Below are 19,326 nucleotides of genomic sequence, written 5' to 3' on the forward strand. Positions count from 1 at the left end.
TTGAACGACATGCGTTGCTATGGCAGCAGACCACTGACTGACTCCCCCCAAAATTGAACTGAACAAAAGAGGTTACAAAATGTCACATCTGCAGAAGAGGAAATCTGAAATATGCCGGAACATATCTTCTGATGTTTTGTTCCACTCTATATACATATAGCCATTTGAAGAAAATAGCTAATTGATTTTTTATGAGAAATCACAGTTAAAACAAGCCTTAATTTTTCCAGACTGGGTTTCTTACTAAATAAATAGGTATTCTTTAATTTATTCACATCCAAGTAGAATATTGTGTCCAGAAAAAAAATTTATTGACCTATTTATCATATTTCTGTATTATGTCAATATAATTCATGCTATGGTGTCTTTTCTTGTGTCTTTTACTTTTAGATCAGGCAGCTGCGTGGCCAGCCCACCAAATTCCAGAACTCTGGGGGTGGAACCTATCAGGACATGTGCCTGGCCAGTCCGGCTTCAGCAGAAGGAGATTACTTGAGTTCAGATGAGGAGCTCCTCCAGAGCGCCCTGCCGGCTGCGAGGCTGTACCCTCGCTGCGCCTCACCTCACCTGCACAGCGAGGGGAGCACAGACAGCGATGGGGATGATGGGAATGACCACCATGTCCTCCACGGGCAGGACGTGCGGCAGGAGGCTACAGCTACACAGCACTGCCGTGGGCCCGGAGAACTGATGGGGTTGGAGTGAGGTTTGCGGGTGGGGGCGTGTCCGGAGACACGCAACATGAGAAACACTGCATAGGTGCACATTCACTGGATGAGTAAAGGCGAGGACTCGAGTACACACGCAGACACGCACACACGCACGAGGTACAGAGTGGGTGAATGCGTAATATTAAATACCGTGTGTATATAGAGATATGATGGAAGCACAGAGGGACAGACTGAGACAGAGGTCATCTTTCCCTTGCTTTCACCTCCCTCCATCCCTCTCTCTCTCTCTCTCTCTCGCTCTCTCTCTCCCCTGTGGCTCTGGCCCTTCTTCTCTCCATCTCTTCTTTTTTTTATTACGTAAAAGACACACCAGTTTCACACCGGGCCTAGAGCAGTATCTGCAACTTAACATCACACACAAGCCCAGTTAGAGAGGCCAAGTACACACAAACACGTGATTATTACTATTACTTCCATGAACTGGGTTTGGACCATCAGCTATCGGTCCTCGTTCCCACTGAATAGGACTAAATACTGAGACATAGGATTAAATACTGAGACACTAAGACATAGGACTAAATACTGAGACATAGGACTAAATACTGAGACACTAAGACACAGGACTAAATACTGAGACATAGGACTAAATACTGAGACACTAAGACACAGGACTAAATACTGAGACATAGGACTAAATACTGAGACACTAAGACACAGGACTAAATACTGAGACATAGGACTAAATACTGAGACACTAAGACATAGGACTAAATACTGAGACATAGGACTAAATACTGAGACACTAAGACATAGGACTAAATACTGAGACATAGGACTAAATACTGAGACAGGACTAAATACTGAGACACTAAAACATAGGACTAAATACTAAGACATAGGACTTTGCCTTTTGAGTCTCAGTCTGAATGCGTAGCATCACGGGCTGCGTGACGGCCCAGGGTACGGGCGTGATGTAGCAGACACTTCCACCCTCCTAGCGGCGCCGGCCTCTGTCTCGGCTCCCGATCTCCCAGCAGTGGCGAACTCTGTCTCGGCTCCAAGTAAGCGCAACTGGCAGGAAGCTACACCCTAATGGCAACCAACCCCAACCCAGTGGGTGGAGGAAGGTGCAGGGACTGTGGCTACACTCTTGCCTCTCTTCTGAAGCATCCTCCACACCAACTCTTGAAAATGGCACCTTTCACACATAAAACCCTACAAGCTACTAGAATCACTTTTAGAAGAAAGGGAGGAAGGGTGGAAGATTAGCACAGACTCTTACACTTATATATCATATTTATAGGGATGTTAATAGATGCATAGCAGCAAAACATTACAGTAGCTTACACTTGTGTTTGTATGTGTCCTACTGCCCTGGGGGAAACAAGGAAGGCGATCAGTTTTGGACAGTGAAAGTAGAGAAATAACACAGTATCTCAAAATTGCCAAAATTTAGGTTCACTTTTTATTATTTATATCCTTATTTATTTTAATAATTATATATATATATATATATATATATATATATATATATATATATATATATATATATATATATATATATATATATATACTTTTCAAAAAAAGGGCAGCCAAACTTTTTAAATTGTTTTAAATTTTTATGTGCCAAATCGTGAACACAACAAAACGATGGCGTTTGCAGTTTCATGACAACATCATGAGCTAAAAGGATGGAATCTGTGCTGCTATTTTTTTCTTAACTTGAGAAAGGTCTTGTTTTATGCACATTAACCAACAGCAGTTCCCATAATCCCCAGTATGTCTTTTACAGAAAGTGTTGTGTTGAGCGCTCAGGACTTACTTGAATTCCCTGACCTATTTGTTCACAAATAATTTTACATTCAGTAAAGGTACAGGGCCAAGTTCAGACACTCACTGATGTTGTAGTGTGATATCAGCTGAACTGAACATGCAATCCATGGGTCCTATCTGACTACTTCATCAAATCTCCAGTGCTGATTTTAATAAGCAGTAGCAGAAAGCTTATCGCTCCTTCACCTATGACTGAACTCTAAACAACCTTCAAGCACTAACGTGATTGAAGAATAAGGGCACTTTTCTTTATCTGATGGTCTTGTTTTTTTGTCCCTTTTTGCTTTGGCTGAAATTAGGTCACAGCAATCATGTTTACCATCTTGTTGTATATTGTACATTTCTTCATTTTTATACCATCACCAATGCTCATGAAAATTCAGCTATAAAACTACGTCATATTTGTTTCTGACTTCATTATATTCCACCACTGCCTTATTCATATGTGGAACTACCCTTTTAGAACTTTGTTTAGAATTCATGTTGACATGGATGTTCAACTGTCCTCAAAACATACTGAGCTCATCCTTTAGCTTGTTGATGTACACCTAAGGACCGATGCTTCCCCAGATAAAAATATGAACCTGAATGTGGGGAAAAGGCATTTTTGCACATATATCGGTGGTACAATATGTGAATAAAGGGTAACATAAGAGATGCATTTAATGCCTACTATATAAAGCATGAACTGTAGAGCCTGCTGTTAAAAGATACAGCTGTTTGCGAGGGACGTGCGTTTACTGTTCTGAGGTCAGCCACTATCCCACCACTGTTCTGTGCTGACTTGAGCTGGTATGCTGTTCATATGTCCATCTGTTTAAAAACTGGTGCCATAGTCACTGAGATGGGATGCTTTAGTAGTTTTGCCTTTAAAACAATGTTTTATACAGTTGCCATATCCCTGATCAAACACAAAAGTACATTGTAGCTGTTTCTAACATTGCCAGAAACAGTTTAAATATCTTTAAACATGCATCACAGACATATGGGTTCTTGCATTTTGCACTACAAAAGGAAAACGGCATTAAAACAAGGCAGATTTTTAAAATGTTTTTGTTCCCAGTATTACTACACACACCAACTGATATTGTGGACTGATGTTACATATCAACTGACTCCCACAAAGTTGGTGTAAGGGGCTGATGTAGCATCGTTGACATGTTCAGCGGAAGCTGTGCTCATAATTCGGTGTTCTTACACCATGTGTAACTGCTTTGTGGTCAACATGACTTCCAGAGAACATTGACCAATAGGTAAATGCTTGGGGGGGGTAGGCACAAAAACAGTTTGGTCATTACAATTATTCTCAGCTAATACGAGCCAAACAGGTTATTTTATAGGACGATAATATCCCCTTCCTTCTTAATTGTGGTAAGCTCCAGCAATCAAAGAAAAGTCCATTGTCAGGGTGTTCTTGTGATGGTCAAACACATTTTAGTTTGTGTCCAAGTGTAAACAGTATGTATATGTGTGTGTGTGTGTGTGTGTTCATTTTTTTCTTGGGCAAGAAAGATGTTGGATTAACATCCTTAAAAACTAAAAATCAAGGTTCCTGCTACTTGTCATCCTCTGTGTCAGTCTTACTATTTTGCCATGGTGCTTAGAGTTTCTCAGTGTATACAACTTTAAATGTGAAACTGGAGCAAACTCTCCAGCATTGTTTACATGTATTTTTGTTTGTTTCATTGTCTTTTATTTATTGCAATCATGGATTCAGAGGACCATGGTTGAATTTGTGTGGGGTTCTCATGGGAGACGTGACCCCTATTCTGTGCCATAAAGGTCAATCTGTCAGAAGAGACTACATATTTACTACATATTTCCATACACTGTGTGGTGTAAAATAAATATCCTTTTTCCACTTTTTTATCATTTAAAATCCCTAGAGCATATGGGCACCACGCAAGATTGCAACCATTATTATTAAAGATGATATTATATGGTAAGAAGGTTTTATCTCGTCCCAGTCCACTCACAACTGCATTTAACTCATTTTGTTTCCTAACACCCTTCGTTCTGTTTCCTCAAAGCAGAATGGTGGCAACTCTTTCACTAGTATTGCACATTTGGAAGTGCATCGATGTGCCGCCTAATGTTTTCTAGCTGGCCCTTTGTCTCCCACCTAGCATTGTTACATCCACGGTCAGTAAGGAAAGTAATGATGGACGGAAGCTGTAGAAATGGATTGAAATTGGGCCATTGTGAGTCCCTTCCCTTATTAATGCCCCCCAATTGACTGCCCTGCTTCCTGAACTCACCAACATTAAATGTTCGGATCCTCCCTAGTCCATTCTCTTACAGCTCTACTAATGTGTCGTCAAGTATAATATAAATCACAGTAACAAAGATGATGATATTAATGAAAATATTATTAAATGATGATTCTGTGCTCTGTACTTAATGAAGGATTGTCAAGAAAAATAAACATTTACATTATTCTCAAACACCCCGTGTTGGATGCTATGTGATAAATCTACCTACTGTAAACTCACCGACAAATAGATTTTAACATATTCTTTCATAGTTGTGGTCGATGCTCAAATTAAGGCCGCCCAGTGGTCACTGCATTGCCAACATTGTTGTACTATATTTCTGAGTCATTGTGATTTAGGGTATGATCTGACGGTGGTTATTTCGACTGCATTGCTCATGAGAGCCGTGTGTCACACCCGTGACTGCACAGTTCATTGCCTTCTTTTTATTTTCTTCTCTCCCTTTTTGTCTTTCTGTTTCACTATCCATCCACCCGTTTTCACAGGTCTGGGGGACCCTTTTACACCGTTTGACACCCTCACTGAAGCAGTATTTCCCCCCTGGTGGCTTGTGTACCACTGGATCAGAGGTTCTTCACCCTCAAACCCATGAAGCTGGTGAAAAGCAACATCCCATGTGGCATGCCATGCTGCATACCATATTGCTAGCAACTTTGGTGACTATTACTCATGTCATATGTGAAGGGGACTGGTAGACTGTTTCGTGACTGTGGTTTGTGGCGTTCCCAGAGGCAGGCCGAGAGTGAGAGACAGATAAAGGAGGAGAAGAGGGAGTGAGAGAGTGAAGAGGACGAGAGCGAAGACAGAGAGGACATTTTAATGCTGTCATGATGCCTTTAATGAATTTAACTGTATGAAAAATCAAAATATGCTCAGTTTGAGATGCGTTCAAAGAATTTAACCATTGGTATCATATTCCACAGCATCTAGACAAAAACATAAAAAACATAAAAACGGCTCTCTTTCTCTCTCTCTCTCTCTCTTTATACATATATATATATATATATATATATATATATATATATATATATAGATATAGATATAGATATAGATATAGATATAAATGTTTTGGGTTTTTTTGTTTTTTTCCAGCAAATGCATTCAACTTTTGGTTCATTGGAAAAAAACAAACCATTAGTTATCATATAAAATAGTTATGCATTTTAAATAACTGTATATTAAGGATTGTTTGAAAATCTTAAAACATAGATCTTTAACCTATTAACAACATTAATCATTAATCAAAGTCTATTGCAGAAGCGGTAGAAGGCTTTATAATTGTTTAGTAAATCGAGACACCCATTGACCTGTTCAACGAGTCAGATACTTTTTGCTGTACTGCAGAGTGCCTAACGGGGCTGTAGCTGCTACAGCATGTCAGCGGAAGTGACGCGGCGCTGCGGTTGCTCAGCGCTCAGCGTGAGCGTTTCCTCGTTAAGTTTCAGGTTTACGCACGCGCAATAGTGCTCAGATTTATTGCTGATGAGACGAAGCGAGAATGGACACCTTCGTTAACCTGTAAAGAACTCATTATTATTTAAAAACATATTTGGTTCATGTTTGATGGTTCTCGCTTAACTAACAGTACAGTTTTAAATAACGAAGTACAGTAGTTGCAGATTTGTGGAACAACTTTTACCTTCAACACGTAAGTTATATCTTACTGTTCTGATAACTATAAGAAACTGTAAAGTAATCTAAATGTGAATTTAGATTAGGTCTTATCCGTTTGTTTAGATTACAGAAAAGATGTTGAACAAGTATATTTATAAATATGTCAAATTATGCATTTTCATATAATCTATAAACACTATTAGAAATGTAAAAAATTAAGTTAATGAACAAATGTAAAGAATAATGTCCACACACACACACACACACACACACACACACACACACACACACATACACACACACACACACACACACATACACACACACACACACACATACACACACACACACACACACACATACATTATATATATATATATATATATATATATATATATATATATATATATATATATATATATATATATATATATATATATATATAAAATTTTTATTTTAAAGTTCTTAAAATTTTTATCATCTAGTGTTCACAAACTTTCCATAAACATTTGTCAAGTTGCCTGATTATACAATAATGACTTACCACACACAATAACATTAAACCTTATTTCGTAAATAAACAAATTCTGATTTGAAATTTTCATGTCATGATGCAATTTATCTTAGACATATTTTGTATCATCAGTTTCCAAAATTACTTAATTATATACTTTTAAAATCCAACACTTCCTACTTAAAATAATTCTACTTCATTGCATTTATTTGAACTGCAACTGTAACAGAGTATTATATATACACTTGGACATAAGGGGCTGTCAAAAATGATGGAAATTACACTAAACTAACAGGCTTGTATTGTAAGACAACCATTTGTAAACTGCTTCTAACTACAACCAGTACTCTCGACAAACTCCAATGTTTGCCTGGGATATTTTATTTCTCCTATAAGTAGCAATAGAGCTTAAAAGGAATTTTCTACCCTTATATTTTCCAGGTCATCATCCAGATACTTTCTTTAGGGTACAATTGCAGAAACACTTTACAGTTTGCAGCCTCTATACAATTATCATCACTTAGGGATAAATTAAAAAAACTGCCAAAAGTACTTAAGGGCTTTCTTATCTTGCAACCGTATTTTCTGTCCTGCTTAGACCAGTTTTCATGTGCATGCGTGGATACTTTCTCCTCACAAATCTCCCATGTCTCCATTTGACAAGAAGGGAATTGGTTGAGTGGTACAGAACTTTTTTCTTTTTTTACAAACTATTCCAACCTGGATGTTCATTAATTAAATATTTGTAAAAATGGTTTACATGCATACTTGTTTTTTTGTTATTTATTCTGGGGATTTTTTTCACTCAGACAGCTGGGGCAGAGGTTACCTTACTCCTTTGCTGTGGTTATCAGACTGACTCCTTTTAAGACCACACACTACAAGCCTTTGCCTTTAACAGACTTGACTTGCTGAAACTGTCAGGTGTGTCCAAGAAGGAACTCCCTCCAAAAACACTAATCTCTCTCACACACTCAAACATGACCTGCATCGGCTCTCAAAACCATCCCCTGAAAATCACAAGTCACATTAACATTGAAAAACCATGCCTCAGGTTTTTGGAGCCATAAGATGTACTCTATACTGTAGCAGTAGAATAAGGAAATCGTCTATTTTGTATTGTAGACGTGCTTGTCAGGGCAAATAGGAAGCAAATTCACTGTTGCCACCTAGCGGACATTTTTCCCTGCATGCCGCGCTGCAGTAAGCGTGATTCTTTGTTCTGTTAACTGGATCGTTCCTTATACTTTCCAGCCTTGAGATTCTTACTGCATATCATGCCCCGGTCCTTCCTGGTGAAAAAACGGAGGAGGGTCTCTCGCTCCTCTCTCCTATCAGCCTGCTCACCTCACCTGGGCATAACCGACTCCGCAGCCCCACATACTCCCCCCGTAATTCAGAATCAACCCGAGCAGATCCAGAGCGTGGAACCTTCGTCTTCGCAGGTGCCCAAAACGTACGGGGATTCTTTCAGTACCTGGCCCACAGGTAAGCACACGGTGGGAGCTTCAAGTTGATCTGAAACTTGGTCCCTTAATGAGTAAGAGTCGCGGAGGATGAACTTTTTCAACTGCTAAAAATAAACACACCCCCTGCCTGTCCAATTCATCCTGCATACTCCAAGATAGCCTTAAAGGATCAGGTCACTGTCATCATTGATTACAGGAATAGTTTAATTGACAAAAGGCTTCCTTTAAATTCTTCCTTTAAGCCTTTTGATGTGCTTAAAAGAACAAAAGTACTGTCTGAGAATAAATAAAGGATAGTGCATCCAGTTTCTTTAATGCTGACTCATTAGAACTGAACTTAATTCTTTATTAGCAGTGTTAACATTTTGGGAGATCCTCTTAACATACCCCATCATTAATTATTTTACCATATCCTCCCCCTGCCAGGTTTTATGAGTTTCACTGAAAATCCTTCTCTGGTTTCATGGCAACACTTTGAATCCAACAACACACAAGGCAAACAGGGCCCAGGCCCCTTGTTACAACCGTGCAGCAGAGAGAGGCACGGTTCCCAGAGGAGCCCGGGAAGTGCTTCCTCAACTTGGCACTGTCCCATATGCAGCAAGGCAAGCCATCCCACCTCCAGGGAGGAACTGATGGGTTTGATTCCATTTTCATTCCAAACAGAAAAAAGTTACAAGATGCAGGTTACAGCAGTAGCTTTTACTCAGGCCCAGGAAGACTTTTGCTGCTTTCTCTATGGATCTGAGCAGAAGCTAAACAAAATGTGCTGTATTTGTTCTTGACCCAACCCCCCACAGGTCTTCTTCTCCCCTCCTGGTTTGGAGGCCCATTTGCACAAGTCCCATGCGGGTCACAGACTGCCTATGGTCTGTTGTAAGGGAAACCATCCTGCAACAGCTCACAGAACACGGGTAAGTTAACTGTAGAGCATTTTGTACACAGTTAAACTTTCATAACCAGGATTGAACCAGTATAGTCTTAATGGATGAAATCAATTTCTAACCATGTTTAAACACACTGGAGAACAGCCTTTTATTGAAGCATGATTACATAATGAAGAGTTCCATCCACCACCATGAACTAAACCTGATGACATGTACATGTCTGTCTAAGGAGAGAACATTTGAGTGCAAGGTGTGCGGGAAGGTTTTCAGGCGCTCCTCCACACTCTCCACACACCTGCTGATCCACTCCGACACACGGCCATACCCCTGCCAGTACTGCGGGAAGAGGTTCCATCAGAAATCCGACATGAAGAAACACACATTCATTCACACTGGTGAGCACACTTGCACTCAACTTCATAGACACTTTTAAGACCATAATGCGGTATGTGGGCGTCGTTTCAAAGCTGGGTCGAAAATAGACACATTAGATTTTTTCGCCAAGTGTGAAAGGGCAAGTGCATAGATGTGTTTGACAGGTGGATGGTTGCACGTCTTCCCTTTTTTGTAGGAGAGAAGCCACATGTGTGCAAGGTGTGTGGAAAGGCATTCAGCCAAAGCTCCAACCTCATCACGCACAGTCGAAAGCATTACAGACCCTACAGCTGAGTCAGAGGGAACACACACATACACGATCGCACATCAGCAAATGTGATTGCAAACATGCACACCCCCACCCAAAAATGAAAACAAGAGCAAATATTTCCACACTGCAAAGTGGCTTTTGGAGATGGTAATAAAACTGTGTTGTGAAACCAACCAAACGTTTCACGTTTTATTTATTAGTTGTTCCAAGACTGCTCATACACAAACTTTTTGGTAAACCTCGTTTACCAGCCATGTTTTACGATTATTCTGAAAACCAAGTTGAGGCAAGAGTTTAGAGCCCTCAATGGCTTCCTCAGTAGTCCACTGTTGACTCCACAGGCTCTAAAAATCCATAAAACAAAAGAGCAAATTTAACCATCTAAAGAGAACGTTCATTGCGTAAATAAACAAATGATTCCCAGTTTTACAAAAAAAAAAAAAAAAAAAAAAAGAGGGGAATTGTACTCACGGCTGAAACATCCCTCTACACAGGGGTCTTCAGAGGGCAAACATACCTCAGTGGCACACATGAAATAGATCTGGAAAAATACACACATACACTCATCAGAGAGCACCACCACACAGACAGACTATTGGCTAACTGCAGCTGAAGACAATATAACAGAAGGAAGTACTGTTTCCGCTCATGCAGCCACGTTTCAGACATCCCCAAGGAGCCAATTTAGGGGTTGGGAGGTTTACCTCTTCCTCCTCCTTTTTCCGCAGTCCCCCAGTTTCTAATTGGCCACTGCTACTTTTCAGGAACTGGAAAGTGCTGATGGTAAATCGCTTCACGTGATTGGCCACTGCCTCTTGAGGAGGTGGTGGGGACATGAGAGTTGAGGTCACATCGAGAGGGTTCGGACACCTGTGTGTATGCATGTTTAAAGACATGATCATCAACCATACAGTCTTAAAAAGAATCTTCATGAAAGGCACTCAGGAGGCACATTAAACAATAACATATAAACAATCGCAGTGCCTATACCATATGTGGAAACGCATACCCATCATAAATAAGGATCCAGACAGAGTGTGCAGAGCGAGGGTAGGCCACACAGTAGTGCACCAGAAGCACCATGCTTGGGTCAGGAGGGTTCAGTAGACGCACCTCCAGGTAAAGGGGTTTCCCCAGCAGTTTACGTAGGGGGCGATGGTACTGAGGATAGTAGCTACTGTACTGCTGATCTGGGAAGGACAGAAGAGTGTCTTAAAAGCACTCAAATGGTGAGGTAATCACAACCATGACATTATTTTTACTATTATTATTGGCTTCATTACCATTATTACACTTAATTAAGCATAAATTCCATTAATCCATTTAGAGATGACAAAATGTAATCATTTTCAGTAACAATGACCTTTTCCACCAATAGCCACAGCAGGGTTTTTTTTGTTTTTTTTTTTTAAATAGACAACAACATGGGAAAGTGAATACCCATACAAGTGCAAGAGACTTGTATACCTTTAGCAATCCTGAGCTGAACTCCGAACACTCCTTGTGCTCGAATGGACGGGATGAGGGAGGGGCTCTTCACCAGATAACCAACACTTGCTACAGCGCCAGGCAGGTACCGACACTCCACCAGCAACCTGAGACACAGAGAGAGTCAACTAAAATGATTTTAAAAAAGAGAGCAAGAGTATTTTTTGTGGTGGTGAAGTGACTATAATGGGCAGGAACTCTGTGAATAAGTACCTAAATGGTGAGTCTCTGGTGATGGTTCCATAGCTGACACTGAGAGATTGCAGTGTGTTCAGAATCTCCAGCATATAAATCACACTGTTACCCACTTCCTAGCAACACAACAGCAATTCAAGAAAGTTTAAGAGTCTAAATACTCTGAACCTGAAATACAAATGCTCAAGATGGGCAAAGTTTTGCAAGGACAATTTCACAAAAGTACTTTACAAAGCACCTACAAGTAAATAGTGAACAGGTCATTAACAGTTAACTATCAATGCTAGACCACAGGAAGGATTTCATACATACATATCTGTGAACACCACAGCCATCCAGTGGGATCTTAAATAAAGCAGAGTCTCCTACCACCCTCTGGGGAGTGCAGGAGCTGTTGCCGGCAGCAACCAGGAAGGCAGGCGAGAGAGGTGGGTCCGTGAGGGATGCAGGGATGGAGAAGACAAAATTGCGGTCAGCTGTGCATTCTGAGGAGATAGTTGGGGAGGGTGGGGTGTCAGGTACAATTCAAATTCAATTGGTAGATGAAAATCTTTCAGGAATCTTAAGATGCCACTGTGGTTGTCATGGAGGTGGGTTTGGGGTGAGTCACCGTCCATGGGATAGTAGCAGGTCGCAGTATCTGAGGAGTAACAGCAGTGTAGATTATGACACTGTACTGCAGAAATAGAGTTGAATCCACAGGGCAACTGCTGCTCAACAGGCAAATTGCACTCTACAAGACAAAGACAACAGCATTACAAGAGAGGCTGTCCCTTCAGTCCTGAGTGACTCCTAGGTTTGATGGGGGTCCTCATTCACCTGAACGAATGAATCAAGATAAATCAGTAAACCAATTAATCACTTTACACAGCCAAAGAGTGTCAGGCCTAGGAAGGGTAAATATGTTGACTGGCTAGCAGACACCATAAAGAATTTAAAAGATTTTTTTTTTTTTTTTAACTGAAAAAACCCAAAACAAAACTGACCATTGCATCAGACAATCAGTGAGACTTGTAGAAATATACTTCTGACATTCGTTTCAAATAACAGTATATTTTTAGAGAACTTAATTTTTCCATTACCTTTGCTTGTAGGAACCTGGCATGACAGCAAAGCCTCAGCTGTATGACCACCTGCTGACTGATACTTCAATACAATTTTGTATTGTCCATCCTTAGAAAAATGTTTTGCAAATATGTAATTAATCCACAAGGATATTTCAGCAATACTATAAAAGAATCAGACCACTGGTTAATGTACTCTAAACAGTGTGTTAGTTACTATACATTTCCACTGGTTACACAACAGTGCTGTCCTCATGTTTAACTCATTAGACCATGTGTGTACATCCCTTTACATTGTTTTTTTTTTTAACTCGAAAAGGATATGCACCACAACACAAACCTGATGAACCATGTGACAGGATGTGTAAGGCAGGAGGATGTTAAAGTAGCCATCCTGGTCCTCCTTCACCATGTAGCCACAATGATTTGGGGTTTTATCTAGTGCCAGTGGTTCTGTATGTTCTTTGCTGCTACAACAAGGAGCTTTGTAATAGGGGGAGAAGCTATAGTTAGCAATAGCTAAGGCAACTGCTACCCAGTATTGATTCCAAGTTTATGCACAGACAGCATGGTAAAAAAATACACCCCTTTCCTACTATACTCATTGAAATAGAGTTTAGTTAAACTACATTAACTATAATGAAGTTCATTAACTGTCAAAAAGTATGATAAACTAGTATCAAACTAAGCCAAAACTCACTGTGAACAGTCAGGCCAGTGATTGGCCCAGGAGGAAGTGAGACACTCATATTTTGAGAGTAACATCTTACTTGGGGTGTGTCAGTTTGAGAAAGCAAAGGTGTGATTTCAGGTAGCAATGAATGTTCATTTGGCCAGGATGTAGCCAATATATGTTTGGGTGGCTGGAAGGATTGAGCTGTGGGTTTAGGAGGATAGAACGGCAAAGTCAGCAGAGGCTGAGAGAAGGGAGGCGGAGCCACAGACTGCTCAGACAGGGGAGGCGGAGCCACAGACTGCTCAGACAGGGGAGGCGGAGCCACAGACTGCTCAGACAGGGGAGGCGGAGCCACAGACTGCTCAGACAGGGGAGGCGGAGCCACAGACTGCTCAGACAGGGGAGGCGGAGCCACAGACTGCTCAGACAGGGGAGGCGGAGCCACAGACTGCTCAGACAGGGGAGGCGGAGCCACAGACTGCTCAGACAGGGGAGGCGGAGCCACAGACTGCTCAGACAGGGGAGGCGGAGCCACAGACTGCTCAGACAGGGGAGGCGGAGCCACAGACTGCTCAGACAGGGGAGGCGGAGCCACAGACTGCTCAGACAGGGGAGGCGGAGCCACAGACTGCTCAGACAGGGGAGGCGGAGCCACAGACTGCTGAGGTTGGGAGGGCTTGGATGGCTGGGAAGGTGTAGCTACTGGTTTAGGCTTCAGACTGGATGTTGGCCAGGTCCATGGTAAAGTCGGGACCATTGCAGCAGTCTGAGGTGAAGTGTAAGAACACTGGAGTTGTAGAGTACGATGTCGTAGCAGCGCAGGGTCCCAGAACTTCAGAGAAAGAGACAGTATCGAGGGGGACTGCAGGAGCGTAGGAATGGAAGAGGAGGTAAACGAGATGTTCGACAAATCCCCCCCAACAGTTAATTCAGTTCAACATAGCAAGCACCAAATGAAATGTATACACACACACACACACACACACACGATACTGTATAACACCAAAAAGGTACAGGATAAACATACATGCTGTGCATCCCTTCTCTAACTGTGGCTGGATAGTGAAATACTGTTTTAAAACATACAGAACAACAAGTACAGTGCTGTTCCTCACCAGAGTACGCATGTGACAGGCAGGGAGAGGAGAGAAGAGCGCCACCCATTTGCCTTCATGTAGCATTGAGTACTCGCAGTCTGCTGGGGCAGAGATCACAGGAACCCACACGTTCCTCTTCACATCTACAAAGACAACAGCACCACAGGCTTTTAGGAACAAAAGTAAAGAAGAGAGTCATTTCTTGTCTAGTTAATGTTGAGCATTACTAAAGCTGAATTGTATTGTGCAACTGAAAGGTTGTATTTACAGCACTTGTCTGATGCTCTTACTACTTTTATCTTCATCTGCAAGACGTGAACACCAGGGAGCACACGGTCAACCCCAGGGCTTTGATGTGTCTAACACACTGCTCTATCTGCTCTGCTAGGTTAGCTACAGGAGCAGAATTCACCACTCTTGCTCTGGGAAAATATTTTTATGCAAATGCATCACTTAGTGTTTCTAGGGTGGATTTTAATCACTGACCCTGTCAGTCAGCAACCAAGGTGTCCTACAAGCAAGGTGCATTGATCTGCTGCCCCGCCATAATATCATCCAGAGATTGCAGTGGTAGTACATCAAACCTCTCAGCCCTCGACATCCTGCCATGTTTCTGATGCCCAATCAGCATGCTGTAATCCTCCCAGCAAAACTGTGTGAAAAACTGGGCCAGTTGCATTTACCATGAGAACCAATACAAATACAGAATATGGTACTATGCTGTGATGTCCATTAACCCCCACCAATGTAGATCACACATTAAATTGCTTTCCTTTAGAGAGCACAATGGAAATAAGTCTTCTGACTTTGTGCATCATCACTGACTGTTTGTTTTTATAATATACATTGCCTCTTGAAATGTGGTGAATTTTGTGTTCTTTAAAAACATGAAATGACCCAATAATCAAAATGAATCAAATACTAAAAAAACATTCAAGGCTCATTCTTCTTCCTGCTTTAGCAATGTACCTCAACACACAAACATCAAGCCCTTCTCAAGTTGAACAAGGTGTGTTACAGCTTTGTTTTCCCAGCTCCAAGAACGTTTACTTCTTAGCCTGACTCATCAGCAGCAAGCCTACTTTTTCATACCAATAACCAACGTAGCGTTTGAGTCCCAACCAACTTGTACCAAGTGTAATTAAGTAAGTGAGAGAAGCTTTTACCACTGCCAAACAGTAAATGATGATCACACACAAGCTACACTGACAGAGAGGTATGGACAACCTGGCCATCAACTGTTTACATGTACAGAAACTTTGGATGATGCTTGTCTGTCTCATTTCAAACCCACAAAAGATACAAAAGCCTCCACTTCACTTCTTGACTACCAATAAATAACCTAATGGAGACAAAGTAATGTTTTAGTTGTTGCAAAATGTGGTGACCTCATACTGCAACTTAAACTTCTTACATCAGGGTCTGGATACATCTGTGTTCCTCATGCCAAAAAATTATATAAACTCACTCCAGAGAAACATTTATAGCTTATTAAGTTTCAGCATAAGAACAAACTAAAATAACTGAGGTTCCAGTCCCTGAATGTAAGTTTTATAATTTTACCTTTGACTTTAATGGATTCCATTTTTGCAGATGGCAGAACTACCACGAAACGATCCTTGGTGCAGCTGAGGGATGGTGGCAACATCTTGGGTGAGGCAGTTGGCAGCACGGGAAATATAGGGACTTGAGGCAACTGAGGTAGTTGATTGCCAGAACTCATCTGAGGTTTTTGGGTTCGTTTTGGAACAGAAATTCTCCGAGTAGTGTATTCTGCAGTTGGCTGAACTGGTGGTAAAGGATCTTCATGGTAATGAGGATAGTAAGAGGGGTACAGGTAGGGACTTGGGTTGTAGGGAGTATGGTGAGGAGATGTGTAGTGCCCAGTGGGAGGCTGAAAAGGTGGAACAGTTGCTTCTATGGCTGCAGCTGCAGTTGCTTTGGTGTTCATGGGAGTGGTTGTTGCACCCACAGGTTTTGGAGCCTGCATATCAAGCTCCGGGGGCACATAATATAGTGGTATAGATGGATGTGGATATTGTATGGAGGGGGTTTGGGTACCACCTGAAGGTACTGGCAGAACAAAGAGAGGTAAAAAAAAGAAGGACAGAGGAGGCTGGCAGGAGAGAATGAAAATCCTTCCATCCAAGAGGACAGTAAGGGAACCTCCATCCTAATGAAAAAACGACAACCACACAGTGACCCCCACAAAACAGACGTCCCAGATTTTAGTGCTGGGCCCATCAGATGCAGCCTGGATGAATCATTAAACCCATAATATAAAAACTCAGCTATGTTTAAGAATAGTAGCATTCATGACATAATGGCTTAACCTCTCAAACATTCATAACTTAAGAACCTTTAAGGTAGTTAGGAAATACAATGCTTACAAATACTATACTATAAAAGACAATAAGATACAATAAAATTCTAGATTCGACAAACAATACACTCAGAGGTACACACCGACATCGAATACACAGTTTAAGAATTATTACAAGCAAGCAAAACATTTTTAAGAACATGAATTGAGTCAGTGTGTCTAATATCGGGCCCCCCTTTGATTTTAATTTAGTTCAGGGGACAGCCAATAACCCTTATCAGAAGACCTTAGAGTTCACATATTGAAGTGGACATAAGCGCTCATCAGTATTTGCTGGAGCCTCGTATATGCAAACCCAAACACAATCAGTGAAGCACAAAAGATTTTGATTGCATAATTTCAAATTATCCTGATTACTTCCATTCATCAGCCAGCAATGCTCCAAACTTTACCCCACTTAAAGCTGTTCCTGGAAGAAAAATGTTTAAAAAGCCCTGGAACTTACCATAGCACATAAGGCTGTGAAAGGGATGATGAGCAAGTCTTCAGGTGGCAAACCCATACAATATGCGCACATGTCAGACACAAATGGCACCCACTTCCCATTTACTAAAAAGAAAAAAAAAAGGGAGGGAGGGAGGAGATTATTAAATGTCTTATGAATACATTAAGCCTCAGTTTGCACCTGTTACCAAGCAGTTAAGTTGATAGAAAATTTGTAGTCATACTAGTAAATGTTACAACTGAACCCAGATTCTGCAACAGATAAATGTACCAACACGCGTTCAGAAAGCTGCACCTCCTGATATAAAAAAAAAAAAGTATCTTGTTCTGGTGTAGGATGTAGATGTGTTTATTTTCCCACACTTTTACCCTACAAAACTAAACCACAAAAACCGACTGGCTATATTCTGATTATTTCCAAGTCCTAATGTAGCAAAATGTTCTAGGGAACAGTTAAGCAGCAACCTAAGCAATCAACCCTAATTATATTAATGCCTTGAAAATCTTTCAGACTACATTGATCAACATTAATCTAACATTAGTCCAAGGCTGCATCAGTGGTTAAACTTTACCTTTGACCATAGCTTCCTTCATAGCTCCATGTGCCCCTTTCATTTCAACGACCATGCCAAAATGAGAGCAAAAACCAGGCAGAGAGGCTGGGCTGGAAGCAGGGGTCATGGGGCAGAAAATCCTTACTGGTCTACCCCACCACAGCAGTGGTAAAACATAACTGTCATTCTAAGGGAATGACAAACACAGACCATGCATGCTACTGTTAAACAATAAAGGCACAGTACAGATATGTGTCCTTTCATGAAATACTTTGGGACATTCTGGATATTTTAAAGCCATAATGGTGTTCCTGAAGAATAACTGTTCAAAGTATGTAGCCTACATGAAAATTATGTACAGTTAACATGACTAGACTGAAGAATTATTTTACAGAAGAAGGAAAAAGGCTGGAGGAATCAGTCATCTGTAGTCATTATTAACAAAGTTTATAGTCTGCATCTTAGACAGGCAATGGTACCTTGTGCAAGATGTAGCACCCATCATATGGAGCTATTAGGACCAAATCCTTCCAAGTTGCTCTCACAAAGAAGCCACAGTGTGAAGGCAAGTGAAGCACAGACACAGGAGATGCATCCACTGTAGAGTGTCAGATTCAAGGGATACACTGGATTTATTCCATCCCCCACAATATATCAATCAAAAGTTCAAAGAGTGAATAGGCTAGGCCAACCTCGGTCCACAAGTAGATTGGTGTACCCTCTTCCTTTAGCTGTAAGGGTCATCGCAGCTCCAGAACAATACGCCGAGAGTCTTATCTCCAACCAGTCTTGTGCAATATGAGGTGTATGGCCATATATGTTTTCATCGGCTACTTCCTCCGTGCGTGCTAGACAAATAACATTCGGTGTTAAACACTGATGTTTTCATCTCGTCAATCAATTAAATATGGTTGTTTTTTTAAATTTTATTTTACAGTAACAGTCATCGGGACCACACCTGGATAGTCGGACTGAAATCCAGCTTCTGCATGTGAAGGCCACTTTTGTGGGCTTAAGTTTTCAAATAGATCGTCCAGAGAATCGTTGTGCTTGTGAAAAACTGACGGACGAGATAATGAGGTGAACACATTCGTTCGTGGGAGCGAAAGTTGAGATAAATCATCTGTCCCAGTTTCAAGATTAGGGCGTTTCACTCCAGGTCTCCAAACGCGTCGAATTTTCACCGTAGTTTTATTCGCTGTATTTGATTGCCAACTTGCCCCTGCCAAAGAATTCATTTGGAGGTCAACAATACCCTTTTCGGATTCAGTTTGATTTTCAAAATGTAATTCTTCTTGTACATTCCAGTTACCATCGGTTGCCGAGCCAGTGTTTCTGAAACTAAGAGACAGTGTTACTGCTGAAAATAAAAGTGTTATTATTCTTGGTTTTCGTTGGCAAGACATGGTCTGTTTGTTATTTCTGTTCACATGCACAGTCAGCTGTCGAGTCACTAACGTGGAAGTTACTTCACTTCACCTGTATTTGTAAAAACCAATCAAAGGTGCCAATTAAAAC

General features: G+C 41.1%; 3 protein-coding genes across 12 annotated transcripts in view; 2 read left to right on the top strand and 1 right to left on the bottom strand.

Annotated features, from left to right (window-relative positions):
* evi5l (ecotropic viral integration site 5 like) overlaps nucleotides 1-4,948 on the top strand; it is a 28,635-nt gene extending 23,687 nt beyond the window's left edge. For all 6 annotated transcript variants that reach the window (XM_027014830.3, XM_027014832.3, XM_027014831.3 and 3 more), the window contains one exon: nucleotides 391-4,948. In XM_027014830.3, coding sequence (XP_026870631.2) covers nucleotides 391-705 — 315 coding nt within the window. In that variant the 3' untranslated portion in view covers nucleotides 706-4,948. The remainder of the gene's footprint in view (nucleotides 1-390) is intronic.
* Nucleotides 4,949-6,249: 1,301 nt separating this feature from the next.
* On the top strand, nucleotides 6,250-10,074 carry LOC113580341 (uncharacterized). 5 transcript variants are annotated; one of them, XM_027014834.3, is made up of 8 exons: nucleotides 6,250-6,425; nucleotides 7,504-7,587; nucleotides 7,715-7,829; nucleotides 8,160-8,393; nucleotides 8,801-8,979; nucleotides 9,175-9,288; nucleotides 9,491-9,656; nucleotides 9,833-10,074. In XM_027014834.3, the coding sequence occupies exons 4-8, from the start codon at nucleotides 8,183-8,185 to the stop codon at nucleotides 9,928-9,930; spliced, it is 768 nt and encodes a 255-aa protein (XP_026870635.2). In that variant the 5' UTR covers nucleotides 6,250-6,425; nucleotides 7,504-7,587; nucleotides 7,715-7,829; nucleotides 8,160-8,182; the 3' UTR covers nucleotides 9,931-10,074. The 5 variants fall into 5 exon arrangements, with proteins under 5 accessions (XP_026870635.2, XP_026870636.2, XP_026870637.2 ...); XM_027014835.3 differs by having other exon boundaries at nucleotides 7,719-7,829; XM_027014836.3 differs by lacking the exon at nucleotides 7,504-7,587.
* Nucleotides 10,075-10,222: 148 nt separating this feature from the next.
* Nucleotides 10,223-19,214, bottom strand: LOC145652114 (uncharacterized). Its single transcript, XM_081701589.1, has 19 exons — nucleotides 19,121-19,214; nucleotides 18,501-18,656; nucleotides 18,288-18,406; nucleotides 17,827-17,995; nucleotides 17,256-17,359; nucleotides 16,594-16,600; nucleotides 15,991-16,500; nucleotides 14,446-14,570; nucleotides 13,600-14,192; nucleotides 12,995-13,124; nucleotides 12,673-12,763; nucleotides 12,201-12,323; nucleotides 11,903-12,075; nucleotides 11,609-11,706; nucleotides 11,375-11,502; nucleotides 10,917-11,097; nucleotides 10,612-10,777; nucleotides 10,379-10,448; nucleotides 10,223-10,251 (listed from the first exon to the last, which is right to left on the bottom strand). Exons 1-19 carry the CDS (start codon nucleotides 19,212-19,214, stop codon nucleotides 10,223-10,225), a joined length of 3,066 nt encoding a protein of 1,021 aa, XP_081557715.1.
* Nucleotides 19,215-19,326: the final 112 nt, after the last annotated feature.

Source organism: Electrophorus electricus, chromosome 18, assembly GCF_041902795.1.
Source record: "Electrophorus electricus isolate QZ-2024a chromosome 18, ASM4190279v1, whole genome shotgun sequence".
Classification (NCBI taxonomy): domain Eukaryota; kingdom Metazoa; phylum Chordata; class Actinopteri; order Gymnotiformes; family Gymnotidae; genus Electrophorus; species Electrophorus electricus.

What these genes read in the sequence shown, in the direction of transcription:
- LOC145652114 (XM_081701589.1), bottom strand. Translation starts at nt 19,214, where the DNA reads ATGTCTTGCCAACGAAAACCAAGAATAATAACACTTTTATTTTCAGCA. An exon ending in CCAGGTTCCTACAAGCAAAG is followed by an intron (nt 12,324 to 12,672) that starts GTAATGGAAAAA and finishes TTTGTCTTGTAG; the next exon opens with AGTGCAATTTGCCTGTTGAG. An exon ending in TGTAGAGGGATGTTTCAGCC is followed by an intron (nt 10,252 to 10,378) that starts GTGAGTACAATT and finishes ATGGATTTTTAG; the next exon opens with AGCCTGTGGAGTCAACAGTG.
- LOC113580341 (XM_027014834.3), top strand. Translation starts at nt 8,183, where the DNA reads ATGCCCCGGTCCTTCCTGGTGAAAAAACGGAGGAGGGTCTCTCGCTCC. An exon ending in TTTCAGTACCTGGCCCACAG is followed by an intron (nt 8,394 to 8,800) that starts GTAAGCACACGG and finishes TCCCCCTGCCAG; the next exon opens with GTTTTATGAGTTTCACTGAA. An exon ending in ACTGTCCCATATGCAGCAAG is followed by an intron (nt 8,980 to 9,174) that starts GCAAGCCATCCC and finishes AACCCCCCACAG; the next exon opens with GTCTTCTTCTCCCCTCCTGG.